Source organism: Colossoma macropomum, unplaced genomic scaffold (assembly GCF_904425465.1).
Source record: "Colossoma macropomum unplaced genomic scaffold, Colossoma_macropomum, whole genome shotgun sequence".
NCBI classification, from domain to species: Eukaryota; Metazoa; Chordata; class Actinopteri; order Characiformes; family Serrasalmidae; genus Colossoma; species Colossoma macropomum.
In genome coordinates this window covers 84,091-106,631 of record NW_023494827.1, presented here as the reverse complement: position 1 = coordinate 106,631, position 22,541 = coordinate 84,091, and the positions used below count along the sequence as shown (strand labels likewise).

General features: G+C 38.8%; 2 protein-coding genes across 2 annotated transcripts in view; both read left to right on the top strand.

Annotated features, from left to right (window-relative positions):
- LOC118800212 (interferon-induced protein 44-like) overlaps window positions 1–22,541 on the top strand; it is a 53,326-nt gene that overhangs the window by 22,610 nt on the left and 8,175 nt on the right. The gene's annotated exons all lie outside the window — the stretch shown is intronic.
- Window positions 446–22,129, top strand: LOC118800215 (hydroperoxide isomerase ALOXE3-like). Its single transcript, XM_036560409.1, has 15 exons — window positions 446–561; window positions 1,735–1,885; window positions 3,097–3,307; window positions 4,514–4,595; window positions 11,327–11,449; window positions 11,540–11,634; window positions 11,893–12,065; window positions 12,628–12,768; window positions 14,545–14,741; window positions 15,946–16,057; window positions 16,144–16,313; window positions 20,126–20,244; window positions 20,337–20,437; window positions 20,523–20,693; window positions 20,967–22,129. The coding sequence occupies exons 2-15, from the start codon at window positions 1,742–1,744 to the stop codon at window positions 21,144–21,146; spliced, it is 2,019 nt and encodes a 672-aa protein (XP_036416302.1). The 5' UTR covers window positions 446–561; window positions 1,735–1,741; the 3' UTR covers window positions 21,147–22,129.

The window sequence follows — 22,541 nt, the reverse complement described above, 5'->3', positions numbered from 1 at the left end:
GGAGTGTTTGTGTTTGTGAAAAATGCTATATAGGATTAGAATCAACACAAATAAACATTAATGCAATAAAAAGCAACAAACATCTCTTGTTAGTCAGAAGGTTTAGTTCTAGATCCTCCACCAGCACACCTGATATAATTTAATTAAGAATGACTAATTAAACCAGGTAGCGGATTAAAACCTAATCAGCAAGATGTTTGAAATGGTCATTATTTGTTATTATTTGTGTTTATTCTAATGTTAATGTTAATGTGTTACTGTCCAGTTAAACATCTCTTTAATGTTCTGATGTTCTCAACTGTTGCACTGTGTGATTTAGTGTAGGTTTAGTGACGTTTTACAGCTTTGTTTGCAGGAAACTTTTTTTCAAAGTCACCCTGTCAGCCATATTTCCAATGAAATCCACAACACAGACACATCCCTCCTTGGGAGGTTCTTGGTCTGATGTGTCTGTGGGTATATAAATGTGGTGAATCCAGGAGGGCTGTATCACTTTGGGTGAGCTTGCTGCGCTCCTTCTAAAGCATTAACAGTCTTCGCTGAGTATCAGTCCTGCATTAGGTAATGTAGACCTTAAAAATATATCAATAAAAAAAATATTTTATTGATATTGTGTGTGAAATCTGGCATGGCAGGAGTGATATCAGTCAGTCCCTGTTCTGAAAGGTAATGAATTATGGCTTTAGATCATCAGGGCTTTTAGATGTTACTGTATGTACTGTAGCTGAACTATAACTGTGTCCCTTGGAAAGCCATGGAAGACACAATAATCTACTGAATGGATGCATTTACAAAGAACATCGGCCCAATTTTATATTGTGTCTCTAATAACTGTGTAGTTACACATGAATAACATGGAACAACACTGTAACTACTGATGATTTGGTTATTGTTACAGCTGGATTACAGAAGCACAGCCTATGTAATTACACATGTTATCAACTTCAGTTTTGCCTCATGTAATTACACAAGTGTATATTCTGCACAGGAACTTGCCTGTAGTGTAGTGTTAAAGTTACACTTTAAAATAAGTGGACAGTTCCTGTGTATTTGTAATGTAAGTACTGTAGTATAATAAAGGAGTGGTAATACAGATGTTGCTTTGGGGGGGAAATGCAATACCTTCAATTAATGTCATAAAAGTCATAAATGTTAATATAAGGTGTTGTCTGCTGTTCTGTCACATATAAATACAGAATGGTTTAAAGCTGAAACTGGTTACAGTGTCACAGCATTAGCAACATAAATGCTAGCTAAACAAATACAGTGTTAGTAATGTCTTAATGTAAGTTATTACATACTTCCTTTTACTGCTGGGGGGGAAAATAAACTTCTAATACCGCTGTTCCAGTCTGATTACAAATGTAATTAGATTTGTGTTATTACCCTTGTGTAATTACATGAAAGAATAGGCTGTTACAACTATTAAGATACACCTGTGTAATTATATAAGGTGTACGTCTGCAATCCATCTGTAACAGTGACTAATGCATTAGTAGTTACATTGTCATTGCATATGTTATTCACATGCAACTACATAGTTATTAGAGACAATATAAAGTGGGACCAGAACATCACAGGGCCAGGCTAGATCTACAATTAATAGCAATATGGTTCAATACATGATGACATAGACTCTCAAGAGCAGTTCATGAATTAGTTTATTATCAGGCGCTACACCAGAAAATGACCAGACATGCCATAACATGCGTTTTCTATTGCATTATTTTACAGGGTAGCCATGGGAAAGTACGAAATCCAGGTCTTCACCGGTACTGCTCTTGGCGCTGGCACCTCTAACAAGATCTACATCAAGTTAATTGGCTCAATCTCCAATAGTGGACCCCATAAGCTTGCAACGCTAACAACCTTTTGGCCTGGATCAGTAAGTTCATTCAGTTCTCTGTTTGTAGAAGAAAAAAAAGGCCACAAAACTGGTAATGAGATGAACATGATTAATAAAATGTTTTACATAAAACTTTTTACATAAAACTTAAACATAAAAATATACTTTACTTATTTATATTCATTGGAAGCAACCCAATATGGATAAATCCAAAACTGATTTAATTGAATTGTATGTTTTAGATTTTTCCACTAAATCTTACTAGTAGGCAGTGCACATGTGCAATAGTAACAGGAAGCAGGAAATTGCTTCAGCTGGCATGGTGGACATGAAATCTTTTTGCCGTTTTTATTTTTGCAATCTCCTGCCATCCTTTGTTATACAGTACAACTGCAATGAAATAGTGATGCACATTAACTTAATTTGTGTTTTTAATGTTTTTGACCATATATTAATGTTTCATTTTGCTTATTTTGAGAGACACAGCAAACGAGATAGCTAGTATCCTTGCTAGGTCTGCTGTCATGTTAACAGGTACAAAAGGTCGATTAAATAAACAATGGGAGTGAATTATTGTGAAGCATAGAATATAAAGACATATTCCATTAATATTCAAATCAACAGTTCATGGTTTTTGTAACTGTAAGTAACCTCGACATATTAGCATGGTATGAAGTGAGCAATAGCATTAGCTATCTTGGATGATGGTTAGCATGAGAGCTGCACCTCAATAGGAATGTTGTGCACATAAACATTTGCTTTAATTAGTAGTTACCAGGGAATTTGATCACAGCTGAAATATGTAAAGTGATGTTTATTTCTTTCACATTAGACTTTAATGTTTACATGTGTCTTTAATGAGACTCAGCAAATGCTGTTTAATACAGTTTGAACTACAATAAATGTTTGTGAATTTAACCTGTATTGTCACTTAATACATTTACACAGTCTAAGTTTGTGCTGTCAGTACAGAAGGTACTATTAACTCTTTAAAAATACATAAACGTTATGTAAAAGAATTGCATAAATCCTACAAGTACTTTTAAATTTTTATGTTATTTACCTAATTCAAGTTTATTGAACATGATGGAGAAACATATTATAATACCATTTTTATATTGGATTTATGTATGTATGTATGGAAAATTGATGTAATTAAAATACATACGATTTAACTTTTGGGCTTAAATATTTTTTTTAGTGTAAGCTATTAATATCTCTAACTGAAATGGTCTGTTATATTCCCACAGAACCAGACTTTCACAATCGAAAGCCAATCAAATATAGGCGAGCTCTTACTGGTTGAAGTGGAACCTAAGCCACGATCATTGATGCTATACGTGGATGATGACTGGTTCTGCACCAAAATCATTGTAACAACACCTGAAGGAGTCGATGTGCTTTTCCCATGTCATTGCTGGATGAGCAGACATGAGAAGCTGACTCTGAGGCATTCTGTGGGTGCGTAAAAATGCTGAATTATTGAAAACTTTAGCAATGCTTTGATTCATTTTAAAGCACCAACCTGTGAGGGACCAGTGTATTTCTGCTGTGAGATATTTTGTAAACACTTTGCTGTGCTCATAAAGCTACATGACAATCACATGACGTTCATAACAGCTGACATAAACCTACAAAAACATTTGGAAAGGCTTATACCAATGAGTTAAAAAGTCAACTGTCATAATGTGCTGTGTCATTTAACACCTAAGGTCAGCAAACTGTCACCTGATGTAGGTGCTATGTCAACTTGACACTGAAGTTGACAGTAACACTTTCCATGAATGTCACATTTGTACATCTATAAACACATTTATAACATTTTATAATGCATTCATAAGGCATTATACACATGGTTATAAATATTTATAAAAATGAATTACACTGAAATACACTTTATAGCTATGTTTATTATGTATTATGAATTGTTATTATAATGCATTATAAGCCGTGTTAAGTTAGTGCCAAGCTAACGGTGGTGTACATCGACTTTCACACATTGGGTAAAACACTGATATCAGCACTAGTTTAAAATCTGACATTTGAGGCCTGTAATGTGCTTTATTGTGTATGTTTTAGTGTTTCAGTAAATCCTTCAGTAAATACTTCAACTTGAAGTATTTACTCTTAACACTGGAGGAGGCTTTAGTACAGTACGCTTCACTTTACTTAGAGCGGACAAATAAAACTTATGAGCTCTTATAATTTGTTATGAACAGTACTTATAATGCATTATGTAAAAAATTCATAATGCATAATAAGCTTGGCTATAATGTGTAATGCTTTTTTATGACTATTTATAGACTATATATTTTATGTTGCCTTATGAATGCATTATAACATGTTATGAATGTGTTTATAGATGCTTACAAACATGACATTCATAGAAAGTGTTACCAAGTTGACAAAACAACTGCTGCTTATTGCAATAAGCCTTTATAAATACTTATGTATGTTTATGTCAGTTGACATGTAGCCTTATGAACATTCACCTACAATAAAATGTTACAGATTTTTTTCAAAGCCATAATTATTAAGCATTTAAGTAGCCATTAAGCCTCGAACATGTACCCTTACTAATGAACACTGGAAACATGTTGCATATATGCAAAAATCCATATATTGTTGATGTTTAGTATTATACGTTTAATTACATTTCCCATGTAGCCATGCTAAAAACCAAGGACACGGTTCCTCTACTCCTGGCGCACAGACACGAGAACCTGAAGAAACGGCGCCAAGAGTTCAAGTAAGTGAACATCATATTGACTGACTCACATTCTCACTTACAGTAAAACGCACATACTGTTTTTACAGCTCAGACTTTGTTGTATAATCAAAGGTTGATTGATTATTGTTTAACACAGTTCATGACTTTCAATCGTTGTTGTGTCCATTGGCGCTCTCTCACTACGATACTCAGCATTCATTTAAGCAATAGAACGCAAGAGGGAGTGTGTTTAGTTTTCTAAACACTGTGTCCACTCACTGTCCACTCTATTAGACACTCCTACCTTGTCAGTCCACCTTGTAGATGTAAAGTCAGAGATGATAGCTCATCTGCTGCTGCACAGTTTGTGTTGGTCATCCTCTAGTCCTTCATCAGTGGTCACAGGACGCTGACCCACAGGACACTGTTGGCTGGATATTTTTGGTTGGTGGACTATTCTCAGTCCAGCAGTGACTCTGAGGTGTTTAAAAACTCCAGCAGCACTGCTGTGTCTGATCCACTCAGACCAGCGCAACACACACTAACACACCACCACCACGTCAGTGTTACTGCAGTGCTGAGAATGATCCACCACCCAAATAGTACCTGCTCTGTGAGGGTCCATGGGGGTTCTGACCACTGAAGAACAGGGTAAAAGGGGGCTAACAAAGTATGCAGAGAAACAGATGGACTACAGTCTGTAACTGTAGAACTACAAAGTGCACCTATATAGTAAGTGGAGCTGATAAAATGGACAATGAGTGTAGAAACAAGGAGGTGGTCATAATGTTACGCCTGATCTGTGTACATTAGAGTACATGGGAATAACTATTTAATTTGCACTGTTGCTCACTGTCACTGGTTGGCAGTTTTCTTCATTCTTCCTTAATTCTTCTGTTAATATGTTTCATAAAAAAATCTTTATTCAAAATAAAACAAAAATGATTGCATTATTGTCAACATTATTTTGGCTCTCATGGCCTGCCTCAGTGTACTGCTGCTCCCGTAATCCAACTGCCCTTTCCTCACCTAAGACAACTATTTGCCACATCACAATAACAATGCTAATGTGACTATAAGGTGGGTTTTTTCTATTAATAACTTCCATGTAACTTTCCACGTAATGCATATATGAGTCCAATACAATAACAATGCTAAGCTCATCACTTATGAACATGAGCACTACTGAGAAGGGAGTTCATGCCTCAAGAGTTCAGTAACACTGAGATTTAATGACTGGTCACATTGATTTATCAGTCTACTCAGGCTTTAGCAGGAGCTTCAGTGTTTGTAAAGAAGCCATTTATTGAGTTCTTCTTTACAGTATGTCCTTACATGCCACGCTGATTTAAAAATAGGGTAACATTTATTTGGATAGTCCACTCTAGATGCTTTGCGAACACTTACTTTACTTTCAATTTACATTTAACTAAATATCTACGCAATTGATCATAATGTTCTTTAACTGTAAACCTGCTCTAATCTTAATCCTAACCTTAACCTCATCTCAAAACCTAAACCCAGCCCTTTTCCTGGTCCAAATCTTAACCCTAACCCCACCACTGTTTAGAATCTACTCAGTTTTAACAGATAGTTTGTTAACAATATGAGCATCTGTGGATAATACTATAGTGGACTATCCAAATAAAGTGAGACCAAAAAATAGTTTCTTTTAAAGATGGCATATATTTTTTTAAATTTAAGTTAGGTAAGTAACTGTATTCTGAATACTGTCTTTACAAAATGTAACTTGCACTGAACTCAGATACTTTTTTTCTGTGTTCTGAATACATATTCCCAATATTTGTATCCCCTCACACTGCAAACCTGGTCCTTGCACCTATGAATTAGCGTTGCTATGGGAGGAATAAAAAAATAAATAAAATCAGGAACTCCAAATTAATTGCCCTGTGATGGACCGACAATCTATCCAGTGTCTTTCCTGCCTTCTGCTCAATGACCACTGAGATAGGCTCCCACAATCCAGAAGGATGAACAGCTTAGAAAAAGTTTTTTCTTAGAAATGTATTTGGGTAAAAGTACAAGTGCTCAGTTTCAGTAATATGTGAACAAAGTAATACTTAAGTACAGTAACAAAGTACAAGTAATTTTTTTCCCTCTGGTAATGATGAGGTGATAGAAGGGTCCAGCTTTATTAAGTATCTCTAATAACTGTGTAGTTACATGTGAACAACATATGCAACAATAGTGTAACTACTAATGATTTAGTCACTGTTAAAGATATAATGGTAACACTTTCTTTGAAGGGTGTCTACATAACACATTCATATCACCTTACATAAACACTTCATAACATGTTCATGAATGCTTAAATCAACATTCATAAACTATACATGTTTTACACGACATTAATATGGACTACTATGTCATTTTACCGAAAGATGTTTTTCAAAACAAAAGTCCCCATTTTTTTTCAGTGAAACTCCTCATTTCTGGACTGTCAGCATAAATGACCTGGCTTTATCCCTTTGGACAGAAGGTGTTTTGACACTTTTTGCCTAGACTTTCAACTTTTTAAAAAAAAATTCTCAAGCATTTGTATTTTGCAATATGCTGTTCTTTCTGCTTTTTACGCTAATTATTCATATATAAAATGTACTGTTCATTCAACACTCTATACATTATTGTGGAAAATGTTACTTAAACTAAGTTTAACTTTCCTGGGGTAAATGCTAACACTGTTATCCCAATTGCTAAAGTGACACACAAAGCAACATTCATAAGTGATTCATAGCATTTTAAGGAGCTGTTAATAAACCATATAGTAAAGTGACATGCAAAGCAACATTCATAAGTGATTCATAGCATTTTAAGGAGCTGTTAATATACCATATAGTAAAGTGGCATGCAAAGCAACATTCATAAGTGATTCATAGCATTTTAAGGAGCTGTTAATATACCATATAGTAAAGTGACATGCAAAGCAACATTCATAAGTGATTCATAGCATTTTAAGGAGCTGTTAATATACCATATAGTAAAGTGACATGCAAAGCAACATTCATAAGTGATTCATAGCATTTTAAGGAGCTGTTAATATACCATATAGTAAAGTGACATGCAAAGCAACATTCATAAGTGATTCATAGCATTTTAAGAGATGTTTACAAACCATGTGTATAAACAGTGATAGTGATTTACAATTAAATATCTACAATTATTTTCCCTACCTTTGCAGCAAGACCCAATGACTGTGGAAAGGACTCAATAAACACCACAAGCAGGAAGGTCCTTTTTTATTGGCAAGACCAACAGGCACTTAAACATGCTGCTCATTTCTGGTCACACCATGACAGTCAACAGTCTTGCCCAGCTAGCTAGTTAGTAAGTTAGCTATCAAAAAAGCGAAGGGAAAGATTTAAGACAAACATCGATAATTTGGATACGAATGGACTTATATGAATTCATTATCACTCCAGTTGGTTTCCCGATATATTTAATCTGTAACGAGAAACTATCAAATACTGAAAAGTCGCAAGGCTGAAATCAGCTCCTCGTTCACCAGCTTGTTTTTCGAATTTACCCGTTCCACCTTAAATGCTGCAGCAGTAACATTCTGGCACCTCAGGCGCCATTTAAGGTGGAACGGGTAAATTCAAACGAGAAGCGACTTCAGCCTCGTAAAAAACGAACTTTGAGAGACATTTTACAAGAATTATTTCACTTTTTTACAAGATTATTTTACTTTTCGGCAAAGTTTTGTGGTGGAGATGCGAGACATGCGGCTACAACTGAAGCTAAACTAAAGCTATAGCTGAGCTAAAGGTTAAAGCAGAGCAAAGTAAGTCTTTTGTTTATATACTTTTAGCCTATACTACCACATTAGCACACACTGAGACATATTACAGCCAGGATAGTAAAATGATTTTTGTTGACACTTCGCCGACCCCTGGTGTAGACCACCTCACTAGCCAAACAGTAAACGAGTGTTTTAAGTGCACCTTGCGTTTGGGACTAACTTGTTTAACGTATCACTCCGCATCGCTGCTGTGCGTCATAAGTAATGCTCATTTAGGCCCACTAACTACTTCAGCTCGACTGGCTCGGTCACAGAACAGTGCGCTGAGTTAAAGCAGTATCAGTTATTTAAGTTCGAAAAAAAGGAATGCTGTTAACAAGAGCTGCATGAGGTCTATTAATCTTTGGGGCTTAACTGAATCATGTAACTTAACTAATTAGGTGACGTTAACATTAGCTTGATGCATTTTAATATCTAATGTAAGGTAGCGTTGGCCTGCTAGCTAGTTAGCAAAGTTTCTTGGCTACAGTTACTGATCATAAGCGAAGTAGCTAATTTAACTGCTGTACTGCTAGTTATATATCATACCTCTGCTATGGCAGTCTGTCTAGCCCACTAACATAACGTTCATGCGCTTCCAGTATAAATAGGCTTATCTTGTACGTGTAGAGTTCCACACATCTGACTGCTCCTGTAAGGTCTTTTTATAGCCAGGAGAGGACAGAGAGCCAGCAGCAGTGCCAGTATCATGATATCTTCAGACTCTTGCAGTGACTTGTGCTGTTTTGTTTATTTTCTTCATATTTTCTTTTGTTTTTCAGAGAATTTAAAATAATTTCAGTCTAAGAAGAAAAGGAGCAAAGTGAAGGCAGTACCCTTTAATTAACGGCCACATGAGGTGGTGTGTTTATTTTTTGTTTTAGAAAAGAGTTGAAGATTTTATTGAACACATCTGTATTTTGCAGTTCCATCTTCAGAAGAGTTTGTAGTTTCCTGATTTGAGTTTGAGCAGCATGTTTAAGTGCCTGTTGGTCTTGCCAATAAAAAAGGACCTTCCTGCTTGTGGTGTTTATTGACTCCTTTCCACAGTCATTGGGTCTTGCTGCAAAGGTAGGGAAAATAATTGTAGATATTTAATTGTAAATCACTATCACTGTATATACACATGGTTTGTAACATCTCTTAAAAATGCTATGAATCACTTATGAATGTTGCTTTGCATGTCACTTTACTATATGGTATATTAACAGCTCCTTAAAATGCTATGAATCACTTATGAATGCTACTTTGCATGTCACTTTACTATATGGTATATTAACAGCTCCTTAAAATGCTATGAATCACTTATGAATGTTGTCTTGCATGTCACTTTACGATATGGACAGTGAATTACTCATAAATATGCTATGAACAGTCAATCAACTTAAAGTCTCAAACTGTGTGTTGTGGTGGGACAGGCCCATAATACTTATCCATTCCATTCAAGATCCATCCATTCATGTAACATGCACTTTAGTGAGGATAACGTGACTTCCATCACTTTTATGGTGAAGGCAAAGCAAGGCAAATTTATAAAGGACATTTCTTACAAAATGATCAGCACCCTGAGTGAGGAAAGTCAAAGAGCCACCACTCAATTGTACTTTGAAGTAATGCCAAAAAAGGAATCATTCCTTGTGATAACAGTGCTTGTCACATTTAACCTCAGTTACACAGGATAACTAATGCACAGCTATACTTGTGCAAAACCGTAAGTGAGGAAGAACATCACTAAAAATAAAACCTCCAAAGCAATTGGGATAACAGTGTTAGCATTTACCCCAGGAAAGTTAAACTTAGTTTAAGTAACGTTTTCCACAATAATGTATAGAGTGTTAAATGAACAGTACATTTTATATATGAATAATTAGTTTAAAAAGCAGAAAGAACAGCATATTGCAAAATACAAATGCTTGAGAATAAAAGTTGAAAGTCTAGGCAAAAAGTGTCAAAACACCTTCTGTCCAAAGGGATAAAGCCAGGTCATTTTATGCTGACAGTCCAGAAATGAGGAGTTTCACTGAAAAGAATAAATAAAATGAGGACTTTTATTTTGAAAAACATCTTTCGGTAAAATGACATAGTAGTCCATATTAATGTCATGTAAAACATGTATAGTTTATGAATGTTGATTTAAGCATTCATGAACATGTTATGAAGTGTTTATGTAAGGTGATATGAATGTGTTATGTAGACACCCTTCAAAGAAAGTGTTACCGATATAATTACACGTGTATCAACTTCTGTTTTGCCTTATGTAATTACACAAGTGTATCATATAATTGTATCAGCCTATTTCTCTCTCATGTAATTACACAAAGGGTAATAAGACAAATGTAATTACATTTGTAATCAGACCGGAACAGCAGTTTCCAGCAGTAAAATGAAGTATGTAATAACTTACATTAAGACATTACTTACACTGTATCTGCCAGCTTTCTTAACATTTAGCTAGCATTTATGTTGCTAATGCTGTGACACTGTAACCAGTTTCAGCTTTAAACCATTCTGTAATGTGACAGAACAGCAGATGACCCCTTATATTAAAATGTAACTTTTAAGACATTAATTAATTGTGTTGCATTTCCCCTAAAGCAACGTCTATATTATCACTCCTTTATTAAGTGTAGAAGATACACTTGTTTAATTACACGACGTAAAACTGAAGTTAATACACATGTGTAATTACATAGGCTGTACTTATTTAATCCACCTGTAACATTTACTAAATCATTAGTAGTTACAATGTTGTTGCATATGGTATTCATGTGTAACTACATAGATATTAGAGACACAATATAAAGTGGGACCTTAACAGCTGTGTTTTATTTCCATACAGTACTGATACGCTGTCTCACATTTTAGGTCTATGATATGTTCTCCTTGAACTTGGTTAAAGCATGTAACAACACAATGCACTTCAGAGTATCCAGTTCTATGCATTAACGTATCAAGTATTTATGTCTCACAGGTGGAGTTTATATGCTCCGGGATTACCTCACACTGTGCTCGCTACATTTTCACATGAGTTGCCACCTGAGGTCAGATTCTCTTTCACCAAAGACAACGAATTCCTGTTCACCGCGAGTGCAGCGTAAGTTCTGTGCTCGAATAATCCATCATTTCTCTGCCAGGTCTGCATAATGATGGTTCTCATTTCATGTCTCCAAATACTTTTTCTTAGTTTCATGAAGCTGAAACTGGAGCATCCTTTAAACGGTACCTGGGATAGCTTTGAAGATATCAGTAGAATTCTCTCCAAGAAGCCGAAGACTTACGGTAAGCTGCAATACGTCAAAGCTGCACTATGTAATATTTGTTTAAACTGAAAGAAGTAGCATTACAATACACTGTCAATCATTAGATCCATCCACATGAGGAAAGGGTCCAAAGCACAACCCACAGTACAAAATCTTCTTCCACACATTGCATGCAATTACACACTTCCACCACAGAGGTCCCCAAATCGTACATAGTGCAGCTTTCATAGTATCTCCGTGCTGAATCTCATTTCTTCATTTGCTGTTTTTTTTGCAGAATATGTGGAGAAGAACTGGATGACAGATGAATTCTTTGGATACCAATTTCTAAATGGTCTGAATCCCATGATCATCAAGCGCTGCTCAAAGCTGCCTGAGAAATTCCCGGTCACCAATGAAATGGTCAAAAGTTTTTTACCAGACAAGAGCACGTTGGAATCAGAAATGAAGGTAAAAAATGTTGAGACACTTTTTGACCAATATGTCCTTTTTCATACAGCTCAATATACCTTTCTTACTGAGGGCAGTGATTCAATATGCATTGATGTGTATTGTATGTATTGTAAATTTAACTTGAAACAGTGCATTGAAATTTAAATCTGTATTGCCAATACACCCCTCTGTCCCTTCCATGGGTCAACAAGGCTATCAGGATGCATCCTATCAGAGTAAAGTGGGCAAGGAGGGGGTGGGGCTTATGCTACGCATGGGCCCATGCTCGAATGACTGGGCTTTTTTCAAGTCACTTATCAATTTTAGTTGTGATTTTTGGGTCTTAGTTCATTAGAGGGCAGCATTGAGACACCGCCGTAGTCCAACAAACTGTATTTTCAATTTCAGTACATGAATATGTAATGATTTTCATCATTCAGTTGTCCTTTTTCATATTTCAATTACTTCTGTTTCAAACCATCTATTTTCACTCTCAGATTTGTAACAGTTCTCTGTGTTATTCATTCTTTTTCTTTGGTGCCTGACTGATCAGTTTTTTTTTTTTTCTTAATTCAATCAGAAGGGAAATGTCTTTCTCTGTGACTACGAAAGACTGAAAGACCTTGAGGGAAATGAGATCTCCAGGGAAAAGCAGTATCTGGCAGCTCCTCTCTGTCTGCTTTTCAGCACTCACGGCAAACTGATGCCAATTGCCATCCAGGTAAGAGCAGGAAACAGTGAGTGTGTTTACATGCACTCAAATATCCGATAACCGCAGAAAATCAGATTTTGTCAGTAATCAAATCAATGCGTTCACATGCACTTGAGCAGTCAGATTATGAGGAAACTCTGGGTCTACATGAGTCAGACAGCCATTTCTTCAAAGATTTCTGCTTTGCAACCAGACATAAATGTAATGTTAACTCAAAATCCATGCTGTGGCTTTTTTTTTAAACATTGCACCGCTTATCCTGAAAACATGAACATACATCATCTAGAATGTGAAGGAATTTTAAATCTTTCATTTCGTCAAATGTGTATTTCGTTTTAGTGTCACTCCAAAAGTGTTTCACTGCGTCTCGTGGCAACGCTGCTCACTTATTTCCGGTACCGTGGTCTTTTTTACACATGTGCAGACTGAGAAAACCGAAAGAAATCAGAGTAAGAGCTCACATGCACTGAGAAATCTGATTACTGTTCTCTTTATCAGATTTCTTAGTCACATTTCTAGACTTTACTCCGATCTAAGAAATCATAGCATGCTGTTTCCATGACCATATGAATAATCAGATAACTGCAGAAATCTGATAATGATCAGATCATTAGGTGCCTGTAAACATACTCACTGAGTCATTATTTCAAATTTCCATTTTCTCATCATTAGTTCAACTTTATCTAGGTCTAGTGTCAGATAGGGTGGTGTGTGGGGTGGGCGGGGTGTCAGACAAGAATGGCGGGGCATGGTGAGCCCACCCTCTCTGGCCTTGAAATAGGGTAGAATAGGTTTCACTGCGGTCAGCTATACATTGTAAGACTTTCTGTAATTTCTATAATAACATAATGTGATCGTGCCAGTGTGTTACTTTAAATTATATTTTAAATTATACAGCATCTCATGTTGATTTTTTTTATTATCAGCTTTACTGTAAAACTAGCTACCAAAAGTACTTTCTTGAAGCAGGAAAAATAACATGATCTTTAATTTTCAATTATTTAATGCTATCTGAAATGTGAATCATTGTAAATGCAACACATTCTAGCTTACCTTGCACGGGTACCAATGTGAAATAAAGCATGGGGTATTCAATTTAGTTTTTGTTGCCATCATTGTCATTACAAAACAGATTTAGTTAGGAAATTTTAAGCATATTTTTCTTTGTAGTATCTGAATGCCACAGCTATGATAATGCTAATTTCAGCTAGCTACAGGATTCAATTTCTATGTGATTTGCAGTGTCATGTTAGTGCCAAGCTAACAGTGGTGTACATTCACTTTCCCACACTTAGGTTAACTCTGTATAGTTCTACTTAATAACTGACTTTTGTACCTTTAAAGACATGCAGGTAATATATTTATACTATTTGTATTTGTACGTATTTGTAACATATTTAAATCACCTTTAAAATGTCTGAATACCCTGTGCAGTACACTTTGCAGGAAACTATGAGGGTGATTAGAATGCACCTTCAGTTCTTACACAAATATCCCCCTGTGAAAATTAGCTACGCCTTCAAAATAAGAGTCCTTATCACAATAACCCATGAAAAAAATGCAAAAGATCTCATAACCTACACTAACATGTCAAAAACATGTCTTGAGCTCACTACAATGTAAAATTTTGAAAAGAGGACATTGTTGATTATGTTAATGTATAATTTTACAAAAATAAAGTATAAAAAAGTTATATTCTGCATTTTAAAAGACTGTACAGTGCTGATGGCTGGCTTGATCACTATGCTTTTTTCTTGATTAATATATAACATTTTTTCAATTTAGTTGAACCAGCAGCCTGGACCAGGGAATCCTATCTTTCTGCCCTCCGACTCTGAGAATGATTGGTTGTTGGCTAAGATCTTTGTGAGAAATGCAGAGTTTAATGAACACGAGCTGAACTTCCATCTGCTGCGCACTCATCTGATGGGCGAGGTCTTCACTGTGGCAACGTTGCGCAGCTTGCCTTCATGTCATCCCCTGTTTCAAGGTGACCTCTTTCCTCCAACATTACACAGCCTAACACTGCGTCCTTGTTTTTAACCAGTATCTCACTGTCAGCTCAGCCGGGATACAACTATAGCATGGATTTATCAAACTGGTACACTCAGCAAAAACAGCAGTACATTAGAAATGTGCACATCATGCATGGACAGTGGGCTAAGTTAGCTGTCTTGTTAGCATTGCTAACACAAGGCCTAGTTAGCACCAACTGTGAGTTTCCTCTCATTTGCTCGCATTCATCAGTTGTGTACAGTCAAATCGGACTGTGAAATGAATGCAAACATTTGTTTTGTTTCATTTTGGCGTATTTGTATGATTAAATACACATCTGGTAGGACTGAGTGTAAATGTTTACCAGACAGGAAAAAGGTCTAATTTTTGTTAACATTAATAAGAATAAAAATAGAAAGTTAGCAGTAATGCTAATAATATGTGAACATGAAAATCCAGTATGAAAGCGGATGTATTTTATCTGCACATTGGTGTAAACAAGTGCTGCAATAATTCTATGTTTAACCCTTTTGTTGCCAGGCTAAAGCAGAGAGCTAGTAGCTAACTTGTACAGTGATCTGGCTGTGTTTTAGTGCTGTATTTCCGAGTTGTGGGATGCGATGTTAGAGTTACAGCTTTAGGGAATTTCTGTTAAAAGTATTTATCAAACTAGTTTAAATGTGAAAGAAAGAATGAACAAAGATCAGCAAATTGCACTACAATATAAAGGCCACTGCAACCATGACAGGTGATAGGCCATTATGTTGCTGTTGCTCTGTTTAAACATGACAGTAGCACAAATATATGTTTTTCTCTAGTTTATTCTGGTCTTATTTTAGTAATGAACAATGGATCAAATGGCCGGCTTTAATCAGACAGCTACAAATTCAAAGGGAGGAGACTTTAATCCCACCAAGAATGTTATTATTAAGTCTATTGTGACCCCATGAACCCAATTTGTCAATATTTGCAGTAGAATTTTCACCTTGCGATTTTTCTTGTAATTTTATTTGCCAAACATGACCTTTTCACATAATAGGATAACTACATCGATTTTATGGCAGTTTTGACCCAAATACTGTTAATTAGGTCTACATACAGATTCAAGAAGATAAAAACACCCTACGGATGAGACAGTTGAGGAAGTTGGTCAGTTGGAGTTAGAAGTTAGTGGTTAGCATAAGGTAATAGTGCTTTATCACTCTTCCTCTTCCAGCTCCTGATACCTCACACTCGCTACAATCTCCAGATCAACATCATGGCCAGGAATCTGCTGATCTCAGAGATTGGATACTTCCCTCAGGTGAACACACCTATATAGAACTTGATATCAGCAAATTCTGGGGAGTTTCTTTTAAGCGAAATTAAGTTGTGTTTTTCCTCATGTAGTTCACTGCCATTGGAAACGAGTCTATGACCACCTTCCTGAAAAGAGCAGCCTCTTCTATGACGTACAGCTCCCTCTGTATGCCAGATAATATCAAGGAGAGGGGATTGGAGACGATTCCCAATTGCTACTACAGAGATGATGGTCTGGAGCTGTGGGACATTGTTTACAAGTAAGTAAACAAGAAAAAGGTTTGGCAGATTTACTAACATTTTGCACCTTTGCAGTTTACAGTTTGCTGCAAAAACGTGGCTGTCAAGACTTACTAAGTAGGCGCAATGGTTTGGCGCATAAAATAGTCCAGGGGGCGCTCTCTGCTCTCTTATGCAAAGTCAAAATCTGGAGAAAATAAGTCTTTATTTCAAACTAGTGAGTCACAGTTTCACTCTGAAACATTTGAAGTTTTCATTTACAGCATTTAGCAGATGTTCTTATCCAGACTGAGGCCCAATCTCTTTTCACCCCTTGCCCCTACCACTTAGCCCTTAGCCCTCTGTTTTGTGCGTTCACGTCTAGAGTAGGGTGTCCCAATTTTTGTTGGGATAGAGGGGTAGGGTTTTTCAGAGAGATACTCCAAACAGAGTGTAAAGAAACAGAGAAAAAAAGTTTGGCAAGATGGCTGAACAAGCGACCAAAGAAACCCAAAAATGTGAGAATTTTCTCCGTTAAAAAATTACGATAACCATTGTTTTAGTTTAATGTCGTTTAAATGTATTATGGTCGTTTTCTTTATAACATGCATAAAAAAAATAAAAAAAAACGCTAATAGCATGCTAATATCTCAGTAGCTATCTAGCTAACTTTCCTGTTCTACCTTAAATAGTCCAGCAGTGTTGATGCCTGAAGCACCAGAATGTAATTGCTGCTTCATTTAAGGCAGAACGGGAAAATTCGAACAAGAAGCTGGTGAATAGCTGACTTCAGCTTCGTATCACCAAAGAATTATAATAAATTAATAATTGCCCTATACCCCCCTCTTTGAAAGCATGTGATGCCCTAAATTTAACTAAAACCCAGAAGTGACGTTGCTGAACTTTCCCCCCCTCTGATATCACTGAAGTCTGGTTCCACTGACTTACATTAAAAGTAAAGTAGGTTTTTTCCTTCGCCTGTAAAGTTACCATTTTGGAGATATGAGGTTTTCCTCTGACAACAGCGATATATACCCTAAGTGTCTGTGGTGCAACAGAAATTTTGTATGTCACTAGTTTTAAACTATCTGCTTTCAACAGAAGGTTTAGGATGGACTTTACACCCCATCTTATGATTGATCTAATGTTCAGCTGGTGCAACTGGCTGCAGAAGACTCACATTTAAAGTGCTATGCAATTACACCACACTTCCCCCAGCATCACATCTTTTCTCTTGAACAAGCCATAATATCATTGTAGCACCGCATGTGCTACCCCGGTAACCTTGTTACAACTTTTACTTCCTCTAGATAGTCAAGTTCGATCGACTTCTCGGCGCTAGGCCGAGGCCCCCCCGGGGTGAGGGTGCCCCGACCACGGCCGATCCGAGGACCTCACTAAACCATCCAATCGGTAGTAGTGACAGGCGGTGTGTACAAAGCGCAGGGACTTAATCAATGCGAGCTTATGACTCGCGCTTACTGGGAATTCCTCGTTGATGGGGAAGAATTGCAATCCCCAATCCCAATCACGAACGGGGTTCCGCGGATTACCCGCGCCTGTCGGCGGAGGCGAGCGACCCGCTGATCCACCCAGTGTGGCGCGCGTGCGGCCCCGGACATCTAAGGGCATCACAGACCTGTTATTGCTCCATCCTGTGCGGCTGAAAGCCGCTTATCCCTCTAAGAAGCTGGGGGGAGCGCCGACCGCGGGGGGCCGCGTAACTATTTAGCATGAGGGAGTCTCATTCGTTATCGGAATTAAGCAGACAAATCGCTCCACCAACTAAGAACGGCCATGCACCACCACCCACAGAATCGAGAATCGAGCATGTGCTCAAGGAGGACGCTGGAGGCAGGGTTCAGGGTTGCAGCAGCCATTACTTTAATTCAGACAAACAATACAAAATACCAAAACCTAGGCTGGCCACTTTTCAGTGGCTTTAGTCAACACGCCGCTGGGTGTTCAGGCCCCACCTTCCTGCCGGCTCTCGCGGCCGTCATCGTCGGGGCCCGGGGGGCAGGCGCATGCCACATACCCCCACCACCCAACTCAGGCCATGAACCCGGCCTGAGCCATCGCACGCCCCCGGGGAAGGACCCAGCGAAGGGCGGGAGGGTGGGAGAAGCCAGGGTTGCACTGACTTTGTTGGCAGGCGGGGCCTCGGTGACGTCTTCAGCGGCAGGCGGGGCCTCGGTGACGTCTTCGGCGGCAGGCAGAGCCTCGGCGACATCTTCGGCGGCAGTGAGGGGAGGGGAAGGGAAATGAGCCCCGAGTTCTCTCTGAGCGGGTATGGGAGGGGAGAGAAGGGCCGCTCCGAACCTACTTGGAGCGGGGACGGGAAGGGTAGGAATGTGTGCTCCGACCGCTCTCGGAGCAGGGACAGGAGGGGAGAGAAGCCGGGCTCCAGGCGCCCTCGGAGCAGGAAGGGGAGGGGGGAGAAGGGCTCCAGTCCTCCTGGGAGCTGGGACTGAAGGCTCGAGGGGTGGTGAGAGGGGGGCTCCTGCCTCCATGCACACCGAGGGTTGCCGCTCCGCCAGCAGGCTCCTGACCATCTGACGGGTCTCCACCTGCTGCTCCTCAAGCTGCTTCCAGTGCTTTTCAGCGTCCTGGAAGACAGCCTGCAGCTCCCGCCAGCCGGCCAGGTGCAGGTGTACCAGAGTCTTGACGGCCTCCTCTTCTGCCGTGGAGACCCCCTCGGTGCGTTGGTGTCCTCCTCCCGGGTTTCGGCACCACTGTAGCACCGCATGTGCTACCCCAGGCTCAAGGAGGACGCTGGAGGCAGGGTTCAGGGTTGCAGCAGCCATTACTTTAATTCAGACAAACAATACAAAACACCAAAACCTAGACTGGCCACTTTTCAGTGGCTTCATCAGCTAGACTTTTCAGTCTTCTTCAAAATAAGCTTTTCAGCTCCTCAGCCTCTTGCTGCTGCTGCTGCTGCTCGTCCCTCTCTCTCTCTGTTCCCTCTCATGTTCTTTTTAAAAGGCTCAGCACCTGAGCCGAGAGGGAACGAGAGCTCGCTGCTCCGCCCACCCCGTCACCGCCCCCAGCTTGCAGCTCAGCCGCCCGGGTCGAACGTGCGGTGTAATGGAGCGGCCTCGCTGTGTAACAGGGGGCGGGGCCCAGGCGGCGGAGCTCCTTGCTCGCTCCTTGCCCTGCTGACCTCCATGTGCTACCGATAGACACCAACAAGACCAAACAATACTTAACACAAGACTATATCCTGATAATGGTGGCCTTAGAGGCGCTACCGTCAAATTAAAAGTCCCCTATTTACAGTCTTCAAGCCTGTCAGATACTCTGAAGTAGAATATAACATAAGCGCAACACATGACATTTCCATAGATGTTAATTTACTTGCTTTACCAAGTGGTGGATCCTCAGTCTGCGTTAGAACATGGCAAGGGAGTCTGCTGTTCGGACAGCCAGTGGAAGTTTGCTCCCCTACTTGAGATCCAGGAAAGCCAGAAAAGAGTCTTGATGCAGTTTAATAAAATGTCCTTTTTAAGCAATTTTCATACAAAAAGCATATGAACCAGCTACACTGGTCATATGTCAGTTATGAAGTTCTCTCTGTGTTCATTTGCATGGAAGTTCTTAGTAGAAAACTTCCTAAATTGGCTGCTGCCACCAGCACAAAGGTTGTGATCGAATATTTTTCATTATTATTTCAGCCATAACATTCTTGATTAGTGTGTTCTTCACACTAAATCCATGATTCCCCCCATAAACAGTGTCAGACTTTGTAGGCTCTGTCAGTTTAGCTGCATAACCCCTTTTTAAAATGTTGCCACAAATGTGTGTCATCAATTTAATAATAAAATAATGTCTGAACATTTTTATCCGCTAGGTTTGTGTCTGGATTTGTGTCGCATTACTACAGCGATCAAGATGTCAAGGAAGACAACGAGCTGCACTCATGGCTCACTGAGATAAGAGAAAACGGCTTCCTGGAACACAGTGAAGCTGGTATGTTTTATTTTTTTGGTTTGTGTTTTTGTTTGTTTTCTACCTAAAGCTACAAATCCTACCTAAAACCTTTCCACTCACCTCACTTTTAGGATTTCCCAAGTCTTTCTGCAACGTCAAAGAGCTGGCTAAGTTTGTCACCATGGTGATCTTCACCATGTCTGGCCAACATTCCGCAGTCAACAATGGCCAGGTTTTGAAATATTTTGCCTGAATTTACATCTAATGTACTAATGTAAACAACTATGCTTGACCCTTCACTCACTCTGCCCTCTCAGTTTGAATTCGGGGGATTTATGCCCAACTTTCCAAGCTCTCTCCGATGTCCACCACCACATCAAAAAGGAGAAACCACGAGGGACTCTGTTTTTGCGACCTTACCTGACATCAGCACCACGATCAACACCATTGCTATTGTGTTCTTGCTGAGCCAGGAGTCCGCTGATCGGGTGAGTCCATATGCTCCACTACAATGCACAAACAGCACCAAAGGACATGAATGACTGTAAAATAAAGGAACGGAAAAAGTGAAAACACACTTCTGACCACAAGCAGCTTTCCTCTCTATGTCATTGTCTTAGAATGGCTTTGTAAAATGGAAAGATCCTTATCATGAGTGCTTTAGGTCAATGGCCTGTTTCAGAATTTGCCTAATCAAATGCACTTCATCTGTTCATTAGTGCAAAATGAACCGTTAACATTGTCCTGTTGCACTTTCACAGTATCCGCTTGGACATTACCCCGAGGAGCTGTTCAGCGAGGAGACGCCGCTGAAACTGATAGCACAGTTTAAAAGTGCTCTGAAAGATCTTGAGATGAAAATCGATACCAGGAACAAGAAGCTTGTCCTGCCGTACATATACATGAATCCACGAAATGTTGATAACAGTGTTGCCATTTAGAGTGAGGGTCTTTGATTTGACCATGTGTTTCTCCTCTGTAGGCCCTAAACACACCTGTCTGTTTATTGTGCAGTGCCTTAATAATGGCAGCCCACTAAACATGAGCAAAGCAGGCTATGAAAAATTCTATATTGCTTCTTCTTTTGATCTTTCATTTAAACTATGAAAGCTAACCTGCATGTGAAGTGCAAGAAAAAAACTTATCAAGAAATAAATCATTTTCTCAAATTTGTGTGAGCCACAATTGTTAGACTCCTTCATTTAGCGCTTTGTCTAGCTTTCCTTTGCAAAGATAACAGCTCTGAATGTTTTCCTATTATGCTTAATGAGACTGGAGAACTGGATCATTCCTCCATACAGAACCTCTCCTGATCCTTCAGATTCTGAGATCCATGCTTGGAGACTCTCCTCTTTAGCTCATTCCACAGGTTTTCTGTGGGGTTTAGGTCAGAAAACTGGGATGGTCATGGTAAAACCTTGAATCTGTGGTCAGTGAACCATGTTTGTGCTGATTTTGGGATCAATGTTTTGCTGGAAATTCCAATCCAAATGCAATTTCAGCTTCCTGGCTGAGGCAGTAAGGTATTGATTTACTATCTGTTGGCACTTGTTGACACATGATACCACATACCTAAACAAGTTGTCCAGGGCCTTTGGAAGAAAAGGCCACTCAAACCGTTCTCCACTATGTGCATGGGGTCAATATAGACATACATCCTCTTCCTAGATCTCTGTCTCCAGTTGCTTTAAGCTTCTTAATTGTTGCTTGGATAGCAGAAATAGGCAATTTCAACTGTTTAACTATTTTCTTGTAGCCATTTCCTGATTTGTGCCTGATGTCGTGTATCATTGCTGTTTCTTTCTCATCGTGATGGATAACAGAGAATGTGGCCTGTGTGTCACCTCCTGTTTATACCCAGTGAAACAGCAAGTGAAAATATTAATGTGTTCTGTTGCACGTCGACAATAAATTCATCAGAAAACAAAGCTGACCTTAATGAAGTTTTTTATTTCAATTCTAGAGATTTTTCTTTGTCTTTATTATTCAATGGTTGAGATGTAAACAAGTCATTCAGAGCAGTTGGATGTGAAATGGTTCACTGTAGAGAATCTTACAGACTCTTTCTTTCTTTACAGTGGTGGTGATAGGAACCAGGGGTCACAACGCCTACACCACAAATAAAATATATGCATTTCATTTACTATCCAGTGGACCTCCACATGAGTTTTTATATGTAATGTACGTGGTTAAAAAAAAATGGGGACTATTTGCCCTACAAAGCCATTCATGCACCTCTCCGTCATGAATGGGTTTAAAATCTATGTTTTAGTCCAAAATCTTCTCAAAACAAATGTAAAACAGTGTTGTGAGCACCAGGCAGTAATTTCTAATTA